Here is a 13,974-nt window from a genome sequence, read left to right as displayed (position 1 = left end):
GCCAAAAGAAAGAGATTTTTTTATAATTAAAATCAATCATGTATCTGCGATTAACTCTTTAATTGCCGACTCCTTTTTGATTACTATTTAAATTAAATAAAAAGTATATTTGTAAAAATCGTTATTTATCCTTAAAATAAATACCCTATATACAGCTCAATAAATGTATTTGATTATTTATTTAATGATGACATTAGATCTAGCAATTCTTTCCAAAAAAAACAAAAACCGATATTATGGATTTCGGCAACCAAAGAGTTAAGCATAAGTAAAAAATATGGAATAATTTACAAAACTATTTAAATATGGTATAGCTATGTTATTAGTTTATATTTTCTTTAAAATGAATTTTAATCAATATATTTCCTGTTTATTTTTGGTGATGTAAGACGTTCATTGCATAAGAAAAACATCACGCGCCGGGTCTCCTTTAAAAAGCAGTACTAGTAGCAATTTTACATAAACCATAGATTTAATTAAACCTTTACTTTATTACCAGTGCTTATTGCCAGTGATCATTAGCTCAGCATAAAATGTGCATGTATTACATATTTTTTTACATATAATCCAATTTAGAAAAAATGCTTTCACAGTTCTTTGTATATTTACATGTACTCTATTTCATTACTCGTACTTTCATAACCAGTAATTTAACACGTCTCAGATGTTTTTAACAGTATCTTTCAATGCCTCAAAGTTTCTAATAAGTATTTTTAAATTCAATATTTCTTGCGTATATATATATATATATATATATAAATATTATGTTATATGTAATCTTAAATTATATATATATATATATATATATATATATATATATATATATATATATATATATATATATATATATATATATATATATATATATATATATATATATATATATATATATATATATATATATATATATATATATATATATATATATATATATATATATATATATATATATATATATATATATATATATATATATATATATATATATATATATATATATATATATATATATATATATATATATATATATATATATATATATATATATATATATATATATATATATATATATATATATATATATATATATATATATATATATATATATATATATATAAATCAGACGAGCAATTCTCTTCAGGCTCGTATAAAGTTATTTAATAAATTAATTTTATAAAATAAAATAAAAACGTTCTATAAGTAGATTATTTTTAGTAACCTGAAGAGCATAACTTGAGTCTATGCCTAATTAAAATTTATACTTTTGATCTATTAACAACCATGATTTTTTTAAATATTGATCAGAATAAGTAATATTTACAATTCTATACAAATGTTCCAATATATTTTTATTATATAAATAAATCAAATCATATTTTTTTAAATTACATAAAAAAGTGCATAATGACGACTTTTTAATTCTCTAAAAATTTAAAAGTTTTTTGAGAATTATTTTTAAATGCATAAACTGATGAAATTTTTGTAGTTCAAATCTGATAAATTTACAGCTGCATTAAAAGCAGGTAGTTCAAAATTTAACATTGTAAGACAATAATAATTTTATGACCAACTCTGGGAATATTTATAAGTAAACGTAAACGCCAGCAAAAAAACAATAATGCCTAAGAAATGATTATATTAGTCTTTGGAAAGGTTTTTATCGCCGGCTATATAAATTAAGAGTCAATGTTTGCATGTAAATGCTATATAAATCATACGATAAAATGTTGTCATTTTTTATGTCATGTCATTACATGATATATAACAGTCAATTTTCATTGAAAGTGACTGTTAATTAAGCATGCACTAGATATTTTAGTCGGAATAATAATATTATCCCATATAAAATATTGGTTAAATTAATATTACAATAACAATGTTTAATTATTGTTTTAACTAGATTATAATTAGCATGCATAAATTTTGACCCAAATTTCTGACAATTAAAATATACAAATATATACAACAATTGCATAAATACATTCTGTATATTACATATATTTTTTTATACGTCCAAAAAATTTCAAAAGTTCAAAAAAATAAAAAACACTATATGTATATTATAAAAATACTTATTTACATAAGTATTAGTTTAAATACTTTTTTATTTACAACATTTTTTAAGTATTTTATAAACAAGAATAATCCTAATACTTTAAATTGAATATATTTTTTGTACATACTTTTCATATTGCAACATAAAGTACAAACTATAACAAAACATTTAATATTTGATATTCCGTACAATGTGTACCGAACATAAACTTGCATTCCAAAGATACGATAATATTGAGAAATTCATATATAATAAAAGTCGTGTATAAATAGAATTTATTCTGTTACATAAACAGTATTATTTGCAATAATATTTCGCAAATATTCAATGTATATTGTGATATATTAAAAATCGACTATTACAATCAATGCAAAGAAGTAAGTTTTTTTTATTTCATGAATCGCTAAATAAAACTAAAAAAAACTATTATACTTTTTTATGTTCTGCTCGAGTAAATAATTTAGACTTGGCAGTTATTTTTTCAGAAGTTTAATAATAAGTTACCTTCGGTATTGCCAATAAATAATAAAATAACTAATTAAAATCTCATAATGAATGCCCAATCATAATTTCTTGTTAGATAGAAGTTTTCTGGTAACTAAACTGGTTCTTATCTCAAGATCTGTATTATCTTTTAATGAATTTTAACATTATATACTTATCTCAATTTATTTATCTTAGAATATTTAACGATTTTTCATAGCATTATTTTAATTATAATATGTGCCTTAAAATTAAGATATATTATTTAATTGAAATTATATATTAGACTTAGTCACAGACTTCATTTCTCTTTTTTTCGACTTTTATCTGTATCTTTAACAAACGGTTTAAATACAATCTATATTTTAACTCAATATATGTTGATAGTTACTGCGCGTTCAATTTACTTAATTGACAAGATAAAACTAACTTTCAATGTGAATGGTTCTGAAAAATTTTCCCACTATGCCGCAATTGTAAATACATTAAACACAATCTTGACTGGCTAATTTAAATGAAAAAAATTGCTTACTTCCAAAAAACCGATTTAATAGTTTTAATTCTTCTTTTATGGTAAATTATTTCAAATATCTATTCGTATAAAATAATTTAACTAATGAAATTTTTATCCTCTTCATAAAAACATATACAACAACCACAATGTCTTTGAAATACAAGTCAACTAACTACAAATAGAAGCGGTACATTATTACAATATGTAGGTGTAAATTATTACAATACGCATTCATTTCGCATAGAGAACAATTTGACGTCGCGCTGTACATAGATTTGTCATTAATTGGAGGCAAGGAGCTTTCACGTTCCGAAAGCTCAGCAGAGCACTTAAACTCGAGTTGTGTTTGAGCAAAACATTAGAGCATCATAATTTGCGGTAAAGGCCGCAGGCGCCGAAGAACTTGTGATATAATCAAGCTTCGATCGCCACGAAAAAACTTTCCGGCTAAGTCGAGTTAGCAACTGTTTAAGCGAAATTACCCGCCACTGGGACCCCCGCCGGCGCTACAGGAACTTGGACCTCGGCAAGGGGGCGCCCCCGAAGATCCCCGCAATCAAACGGGATTCATCTCGAACCGGAAATATTCTTGCAGGCCTTTTACTTACTTAAAAAGAAAATTGCTCTTACATAGCTACTCTTTAGGTTCGTAAACAACAACTATTACGAGGCAATTGGGAAAGTGTTTGAAGAGCGAGTCAAAATAAAAGCAAAATGAAACCTTTGCTAAAGTGTCTTTGAAAAACATTGTTATCGGGTATAATAGATATAATTATAAAAGCCAGCCGCAAAGCAAATGTTCAGATACTTTGGGGGCCGCAATGCGACACTAGAGCTAAAAATTAATTTGACTAAGCCAAAAGTAAAACTACATCCGAAATCTGGCGGATCAAGACTGTACATTTTCTTAAAAATAGGCCTACTTAAAAACATACAATTGAATTAAAATTTAATTTTAAATAATATATGTTTAAATTATTATTATTTTTTAACAAACAGTTAACGAACCACTGAAGTTAGTTGGATTTTATTGACATGTTCTTAAAAAAGAGCAGATGTCATTTTCCTTTCAAAATATGGTCATGCTTAATTCGGTGCACAGAAAAAATAAGTACTATTTTATTAAGAATATAAATTTTATATTTTAATGCAGTGCTACATTTTTTTATTTGATTTGTCTATTTAATACAAATCTTCAGTTGCAACATGTCAGGCATTAGCCCAATGCGTTACATTGAAATAAACACATCCAACAACTACCAAGTAAACGGTGCAACATCAGACTAAAATTAAATTCTACATCCATTGTATTAATTATAAAATATTATTACAGCTTACAATCAATAGATGTTACTGTGAACGATCAAAATCGATTTTATTTTAATTATTCATCCGTGAAATTAGGAGAATCTAGAATAACATAATCTGTGATAATATATCATAAATTTAATTATATACTAATCACTAATTTCGATCTCTCAGATGCAATAAAAATTTAAAAACACTAGGGTTCATTTAAGATTCAGACCCAAGTCTTTCAGATATTAGTCTTTAACTTACACCGCTGCTTAGTCGTGCTGATATAATATTTTAAAAATATATTATAAAATATCTCAAACGTTAGAAGTCAAATACAATATAATTCTCAAATCTAGTTCGGAAGCTTCTGGATTTTACAAATTTTTAATTATTGATATCAATGTCTGGTTTCTTCGATTATATAATTTGTCTTTAATTGCACATTCAAATGTTGAGCTTAGTTCAGAATAGATATTTTCCAATTGTTTTAACGGCTATCAATAATAATCGTGAGACAATTGTCAAGAGCAGCTGTTGCTATTTTACAAAAACAATATAAAAAAAGCTTTTTAGATTATCGAAAAACAGAAATAACCCTAAATTGTTTTGCATTCTGCCAATTCCCATGCATAATTTGTTATTATCAAAACGGGTTCTTAGACCATCAAAACAAATATAAAACCGCCGGCTGGTTTGAGTGTTAAAAAATTGCAAAAAAATGTTGATAATTTAATTTTTTTTGATATTCCGAGAAAGTATGCATATTTTCAAACATCTAACACGAACACTTGAATGGTTTCTTATCTGAGTGTCTTCTTTTATTACTTAAGCAAAAATAAGGCGTGTTCGAGTGTTAAAAATTCGTAAACAATTTTTTTTCATTCCCAGACCCTTTTTAAAACAAAGAAGTGTGCATATTAGGCATGCAACCACCTATACTTATGCAGCGCTATAAAAATTTCAGTGGTTGTAAACCTTTTAAAAATATAAATACAAATTAAATTTTAATATATTAAAAAAATGCTTTTTAAATTTTCTCGAGAAAAGTGGCAATCGAAAATTCTCATTCCTCGTGAAGAAACACTATGTACGACCTTGCGAATTCGCGCGCATGAATCGTTTGTAAGTTTCAAATCAACTAACAGTTAGCCTGAATGTTTCTAATCAAAATATTTTAGTACTATTTTAGCACTATAACTCATTCCTAACAGAGTTCTTAAAATGCAGTAATATAACGTCATAATAACATTAGAAAAAACACTGAATGTTTTTAGTAGTAAAGAAAATTAATCATCAAATAAAAGTTTTATATAATTATGCATAATTTATACTTCATAAATTGTCTTAAGCTATCTTTGAATAAATGTTCCTGATATTTATGACGTTTTAAATTCACGCGCGTGAATGGTTCGCAGGTTGCAAATAAACTGACAATTTGCCTAAATGGAACTAATTTAAATATTTAAGTTAGGTTTAATCACTATTAATTATATCTATTATAATTACTTATAAAGTTTCAAAGGTGCAGTCACATAGCTTCATAATACCAATAAAAAACAACTACAAATGTTTTTAGTAGTGAGAAAAAAATATTATCAAGTAAAATTGTTATAATATTATGCATGACACACTTTAGAAATTTTCTTAACCTAACTTCCAACAAACGTACCAGTTATACAATATATGACGTTACAAACTCGCACACGTAAATTTTTTGCAGTGAGCCTAATTCAAATATTTTAATGTAGTTTCATCACGTTAATTCATGCTTATGGAGTCTTAATGTAACGTAATAATAGCAATATTTTTATTATTAAAAAAAATCATCGTTAAATAAAAGTTCCATAATAGTATGCATTACTCACACTTCAGAAATTGTCTTAGACTAACTTCCAGTAAATGTACGAGATATTTATTACGTTAAAAATTTGCCAAATAATATATGCCTATAATTGACAAGAGAAGTAGGATAATCCGAAATGAAGTTAAGTCACAAAAAATTACAACAAGCCCTCAGAGGCAATGAAAGACGATTTTCAACAAATCACTAAAAAAATATAAATATCAGGATCCTAATTTAAAATAGTTAAAAAAATAGTAGTATAATTTTAATATAATTAAATTTTGCAAGTTAATACTTTATAGTATGTTTTGTATACGAAAAGTAAAATAAAAATATTATTGTCATACGCGCTTAAGTTGGATCTAAATATGTACTTAGTTAAAAATGAAAATAATGAAAAAGTTAAGTATGTACTCGAAGCTTTGCTAGAGGGCTTCCAAAATTGTAAATGCTTCTGGTGTATGAAAGCCTAAATATGGGATGAATTCGTTCCAAAAAATAATTATTTGTGTAAATATGTCTGAACGAAAAATAATATAAAAAACACCAAATCCAAAATTAAAAATGTAACTTATACATACCAATGTTTTTATATCTCATTGCGAAACAGATTTAAAATATAAATTCTAGCTTTATCCGCACGTTATATGAGAGTGATCTCTTGTTATCATTGCGTAAAATCCTTTATATTTGTTGACATGAACAAGGACGAACGTCCCTTTTAATACTTTAATCTCCTATGAAAATATTTTTCGAAAAATCCAAATCTTTCATAATAAAATATTATAAAAGCGGCTTATTCTTCCTACTTTACTTTATTTCTCTGAATGTGATATTTTCCCATGTATTATGCATGCGAATGTGTTGTTTAAGGGTAACAAGAATATTACGCAAAATTTAAATTTCGCCGTCCTAATTTTTTTTATTCGCGACGCAAAATTTTTTATAAGAAGGACCAAGAAAAATACAATTTTGCACAACAGAAAACAAAATTGTCAAGCATGTAAGGATAATTTGATTTGAAAGTATACAGAGGCGACTTGAGGTCTATATGAGGTTTTTCAGGGCCGAAGCGAAGCGGGAGAAATAGCGCCCTATTGAAGACCCTCTCGTATGAAACATCCGTTTATGAGCAAATCCCTCGCAATATTGTTTACTATATAATATAATATATTATAGTCCTGGAATCCTTGAAGAACACTCCACGAGACACATGAGTACCATCGCTCCCATTGTTATGACTTGTACGATCTTAATTGTTTTCCTGAAAATTTATACATAAACGTCGTAATACATTTTATTTTCTTACTTGTTTCAGAGTCAATATGCTTAAGAATAATTGAAGTAGTGGTGCCGGCGTACAGGGTGCGCGGAGAAACTGCGTTGTTAGAGTGCCAATATGATTTAGAAAAAGATACCCTGTATTCGGTTAAGTGGTACAGAGACAACGAAGAGTTTTACCGCTACATGCCGAAATATTCACCCCCACATCATAGTTACAGGGTAGATGGGATAAAAGTTGACGTAAGTATGTTTTGATAATTTGTTTTCAACGCTATCTAATAAATGTATGTATTATATTATACATGTAATGTATGGTTAATTGCTTTTATGTCTAGACGTGAATATATGGGATGCAAATTTATTAATAATTCAAAGCTTTTAAAGCGGAGCTATTTCATAATGAATCAGGAGCAATTTGCATTAATATTCATTAAACCAATACATTCGATTACTTTTTAAATATTTATTTAACTATGTAATATTAAAAAGTCGAAAAGTAAATTAAAATTACTTTCTTAAATGTAATGTATATTCAAGATCTATAAAATTCTTTGAAAATTAAAAACAAATAATGTAAGGGTTTTTTTTATTAAATTTTAATCATTAACTAGTTATATAAAATATAAGACAGATATTAAATATAAGATTATGAATATATATTTTTTTCTTTTATACTAACATATGTTTGTCATTTTAACAGCACCATCATTCAGACAACAAGAAAGTAACGCTAAAGTCTGTAACGCTGAAATCTTCAGGCGTTTTTAAATGTGAAGTATCAGCTGAAGCTCCCAGCTTCGAATCGGTGCAAGGAGAAGGTCGCATGGAAGTAGTATGTAAGTTTTTATATATAAACTAAAGTATATGCGTGACATAAACTTGAATTTACGCGAAAACCACTACCATATACGGCGATTTAAATAAAGTAGCGCTTTTTCTCAAGCGAGCTTTTTCTAGTATATGCTTTCTTCCTATTTTTTTCGCAACCTAATTGAATTGTAAAGTAGATCTTCAATATGTATATATATATATATATGTATCAAGTATATATAAAATGAAGCTTTGGGCCCATTTCGCTAAACACGATTAAGAATCGATTTTCTTATGTGAGAGTAGAGTGGCTTTATTGCAATAATAAATAATATTTATCACGTGTATAAATATATAGCAATGCATAAATAAGAAACGTTTTTCTTTAGCTAGTAATATAGACATGAACCTAACAAATATGACTTAATTTAACTCCAAATAGGCGAAGTAAACGGCCGCGGGTCCCTTATATATATTTGTTGTTTAATGACAGCTATTAAGGATGACCATAAAGCACGCACGTGTATTAACTATAATATCTTGACATACTTAGGGTCGCATAAGTTTTCCGCTTATGTAATTTCGCAACGTAGTATAACAGTAATATAGGGCACTGGAGCGATTAAATTAATATGTGATACGAGCACACAAGAAAGATTCGATAAGAGATCTGGAAAGGTGGTTTAATTGCCCTAATTTAAAGCCCAAGCCTAATATTCTTGATTAATTGATTAAATTATTATTAATACAGTAATTTATTAGTATATTAAATAATATGGAGAAGATCACGTCTGATACATTTATTTTGAGTTGAATATGAATATGATAATAAGAATCACAAGTATTAAATAGTATGCCAAGTATATTACATAATACACAAGTATGCTTTAAAAACATGTATTAAGTTAGCCACTTAAACACTGCAGCCATACCTATTTTTAGGAATTTAATAAAATATAATTGATCGTAAGTGAAATAACAAACATTTTATGATTAGATTTTAAGTTGCCAAGTCATTATTTTGCTTTTAGATAAAATTAATAAAATAATTAAGTTTTATTATATATACATATTAACATACTATCTTATTTTATAAAATACAACATCATTTTTAGTAGTAGATAAATTTATAATGAATAATCTATATTTTCGATGCATAATGAAACAGATTTTCTACCAAAAAATAATTTATAATGACTTATTTAAAAAAAGTGTTTTATTGCGTTAAAATTTATTATTATATTAATAAAATAAAGTACATACAGGTTTGACCATAATATTGAGGCACCCCAATAAATGTGCTTTATCTTAAAAAAATCATTAACATATAAATAAAAAAAACGACTAAGGTTGTTTAAAGTGCTAATTTTAAATTTATTTTTAATATTTAGTAAGCCCACCCTTAGCTATAATTACAGCTGCAACATTTTTTGGCATACTGTCAACTAATGACTAGTGGGTGGACGGAGACACTTTTCTCAATTCCATTTGCAATTTTTCTCTAAACAACATTGAAATATAAATGTCACTATTCATACTACCATCGCAAGTGTACAGGTTTCCTACCCCTGCTGCTGCCATGCAAACCCATAACATAACGCTTCCGCCACAATATTTGACTTGGAGTACTACGCAATTAATCAGATATTTATCTCCGACTCTTCAACGCACGTGTACTACACCAAAGGTTGCAAAAACTATAAATAATTGTTGTTCTAAAATTTATTGAATAAATTAAGTTTTTAATATTTTTTTATATTTACCAATTTTATTTTTAAATTATTTTTTCATGTGACAAAATGCATTTCGTCTAATCTTCAGATGTTTAATCTCGATGTTTTCAGGCCCACTCTAACTTTCCATTTTTATTTATTATATTTTTGAAAGCCACGGTTTGTGTCAGGCTTTACCACCTTTAAGTTCCACATTGTTGAGCTTTCTTTTCACCGCCCGCAAAAAAGTGGATGGGCTTCAGCAGTCACCTTTAAAGACATTTTTCGACGATTTTTTAAGAAAGCATTAGATCTTCTTGTGCTTTAGTTTTCTTTAGTTTTCTTTCTGTTCTTGACTTTGCTTTGTAAGAACCACTGTTAAAGCATTTTGGACAGCGTGTTAATGTGCTTACTAAATTCCAATATATTCGCTCTTTTAGCTTCACTTATCGATGTTTATTCGTGAGCACTTTCTAAACATTCTTAATTTATACTATCTAGGGATCTTTGAAGATTGTCAACAGTCAATCAGCATAGCAAATATTGCTAATTTTCTTCTCGGTAATTTTTATTTATTTTTATCCCTGGAATGCTTCTTTGAATATGACACCACTTTCGATTGGAATATATTTTGTTTGATATCCCTCTAATTGATACAGCTTTTTGTATAATCTTACACCTTTCTCATCTAGCTACATAGAACTTAGGCTCTCTATAAGATGATAATGTTTTACGCGATCGAATGCTTTCTCAAAATCTACGAAGCAAATGTAAACAGGTTAATGAATTTCGTATGAAGCGTTAACATGCAGAAGAGCGCTTCTCGTGTACCTAGGCCTTCCCTATTTATCTCATAGTCAGCTTTAAATGTGAATATTAAAATAAGGGATGGATTTATAGCGTTCATATAATATAAAATACATTATATAGTATATCATGGGTGTGATATGTAATAAATTATTTTATTAACGTATGTGTATATGTATTTTTTTCATGCACGAGTTTAGACTTGCCAAAAGACGGGCCACATATATCTGGACAGGAGAAGGATTACCAAATTGGAGACACGTTGAGTCTGAATTGCACTTCGGGACGTTCGTATCCAGCGGCCCTGTTGCAGTGGTACGTGAACGAGGAGAAGGTTCGGATTAACTTTGTGTGACAATACGAGTGTGGGGTTTTTGCAGTTTGTGTGTTATAATTTATATAAATGGAGGGCGTGTGTTTCTCGCTTTAAAGATAACCAATCCGAGAGAACTGGCAGAATACGGGCCGGTGACTCATCAGCACGGGTTGTTGACAGCCATTCTAGGATTACGACTGCAACTGGTGGCACGTCATTTTCCCGGAGGAGCTTTACGAGCCCGATGTGTGGCTAGAGTGTCTCCCGTTCTCTGGACGGCTGACAGAGAGTCGCTCCTGGAGAGGGTGGCTCCCCTTATCGACAACAGGGAAGCTTTATTACTAGGTATGATATAATTTTCCCTTTATTTTTAATTTGTTTTAAATATATGTTTAGATATTTAACATCAATGTGTTAGCTTGAATATGTATAGAAAAAACTATTGTATTCACTGTAATTATGACGTAAAGCATATTTTGACAATATGATTTTTTATACTAAATTAACTACTTAAACTATTGAAAGTAAAGACGCAGTCTGAAAATATTTTTTTATTTTTTATATGAACGAGTTTCTTGATGCCAACGAGTAAACTCACAATAATAAGTCTCACAATTACTCCATTTTTCAAAACACAAAAAGTGTCTAGGTTTTTTAATTTTATTATAATATTCCTTAAGCTACAGAGAGTAACACAATAAAATCAATTTTAGAATATAAATAAAAAGCATTAAAATATTTTAAATTAAGACTATCGTGACCATAAATAGATTACCCCAATGCGTCACTATAGTAAAAAATGATTTATTGTATGTATATAAAAAGACAATGAAATATTAAAAAAATAAATCATACGAACCGGACCAGCTCCTCGTAGCTGACAGTAAATTGTGAGATACCAGACTAAAATCAAATATTTTAATAATAATAAAAAAAAACTGTTTACACCTTACATTCAAAATATGATCACGATATTAAATTATGAGATTACAAAAATCTAAGAAAACCTAATCTGTGATGATCGATAGAAATTAATATTATATAAAAGTCATTATTATGGCTTTTTTTGACACGATAAAAATTGTAAAGTAATAAAATTTTTTCGGGATTTGATCCCATGTATTTTAAGTATTTCTAACTTATACCACTGATCTATAGCGCTGGTTAATTGATATAAGCTATATGTTTTGTGCTTACTTTAAAACGAATATTAAAGAATTTATTATTTAGATCGCGCCTTTGTGTATAAATTTAATGTTTTAATTTAATAATCTCGTACTATATTTTTAAAATGCTAAAATAATAAAAGTGTTTAATCTATCAAGTGCCCTTAATGTAAACCTTACTGTTGATGTTTACCATTATTATTTAAAATATTATTTTAACAATCTTATGTATAAAAATAACTACAATTGTTGAACTACCAATCATTTAGAATGCTTATAATTATTTTAATACCATTTTTCTGATAGTTAATAATTAGTATAACTTTTTTAGAAAATAAGTTTTTGGTTTATTTAATTACAATATTATTTTTTTATAAAACTAATAATAATTTTATTTTTATCTACAGTTAAAAGTGGATCAAATAGATCACAGTGGACCAATACTTTATGGTTATTAAGCATCTGGCCGATCATCGCCTACAATACGTGACTAAACAGATTTAAACAATAAATGTTACGAAACACTTCGTAATTTGTGTGAATATGTATGTAAATTATATAAATTTAAGTCAATTTTTAATGAAATAATTATGTAAATGTTAAAATATAATAAACGAACAATACACGCAATCGCATATCATTAGACGCCACTGGTGTTAATTATGTTTATATTTATTAGTTATATCATATAAAAAAACCTGTAAATAAATTCATTCGTTTTCGCCCGAAGCATATTCAATTCATTAAACACAACTTTTTTATATAAATTAATAAATAAATATATATTGAGAAGAAGTTTTTATTTAATATTATTTTTTCTCAAAGGTGAATTTTCACGTGAAATTTGTGGATTTATATATGGTAGATTTTTCTTCCCCGCTCAACCGATATGATATGTAGGTAAAGTGTATGCGCATGGAAGGGGAGAATTATAAAGCCATTCTTCTTATACAGCCTTCCTTCCCGGTTACCGTGGTCCCTTCGTCCTTCCTAGCATCCTTTATTCATGACTTTGTGCCTATGAATTACCTCCCAAGGCACACAGAAATCTCCGAAGTCTTAAAGCAGCCCTATATAAGGCCACATTCAAATTATATATGTATATACGGAATTTTCTCGCATGTGAGTGTGCCCAGGTATGTATAGTAAAATTTTACCATTGTACTCGTTTTCATAACATTATATATAATATAATAAGTATTATACCTATTTTTCTGTAACTTATTATGGTAGTATATAATCAAAATACTATTTGAAAAAGAAATAAAATGGTATTCATAATATTGGGTTTTTAAAATCATTTTCTAGAATCAGGTAGATTTCACTTTTAAAAAATAGTTTTTGTAACTATTTGTTTTTTTTATTAATATAATAATAATGAAGTTAAGATATTTTTTATTATGTACTTATTATGTCCACATAAACTAATTTATATAATATATACGAGAGACAATTGATTTATTAGTAAAAATATAAATTTTTTCTTCAATACAGAATAAACGAACTTTGCTTTTGACACGGTCATTTTAAGCACACACTGCAGTCACTACATTTTTGCGACTGAAGCTTTGAACTCTAAGTGTAACAAAATAAAAAATCGAATTCATTTATATATTTTTAATTTCTGTATATCACTAATTGATATAGATAAACCTAAAAATAAATCAATTAGAAATTGTGAAAT

General features: G+C 27.3%; 1 protein-coding gene across 2 annotated transcripts in view; it reads left to right on the top strand.

Moving 5' to 3' along the window:
- Positions 1-12,920, top strand: part of LOC148226151 (cell adhesion molecule 2-like) — a 133,780-nt gene extending 120,860 nt beyond the window's left edge. For both annotated transcript variants that reach the window (XM_088203833.1, XM_088203832.1), the window contains exons 2-6: positions 7,514-7,719; positions 8,180-8,315; positions 11,009-11,142; positions 11,241-11,469; positions 12,698-12,920. In XM_088203833.1, coding sequence (XP_088059959.1) covers positions 7,514-7,719; positions 8,180-8,315; positions 11,009-11,142; positions 11,241-11,469; positions 12,698-12,780 — 788 coding nt within the window. In that variant the 3' untranslated portion in view covers positions 12,781-12,920. The remainder of the gene's footprint in view (positions 1-7,513; positions 7,720-8,179; positions 8,316-11,008; positions 11,143-11,240; positions 11,470-12,697) is intronic.
- The last annotated feature ends 1,054 nt before the right edge of the window (positions 12,921-13,974 follow it).

The sequence above is a fragment of the Plectrocnemia conspersa genome, unplaced genomic scaffold (genome assembly GCF_051122295.1).
Source record: "Plectrocnemia conspersa isolate PC_06_02 unplaced genomic scaffold, ASM5112229v1 ptg000014l, whole genome shotgun sequence".
In the NCBI taxonomy this organism is placed as follows: Eukaryota; Metazoa; Arthropoda; class Insecta; order Trichoptera; family Polycentropodidae; genus Plectrocnemia; species Plectrocnemia conspersa.
The sequence above is the reverse complement of the archived record's forward strand: the minus strand, read 5'-3'. Positions and strand labels throughout refer to the sequence as shown.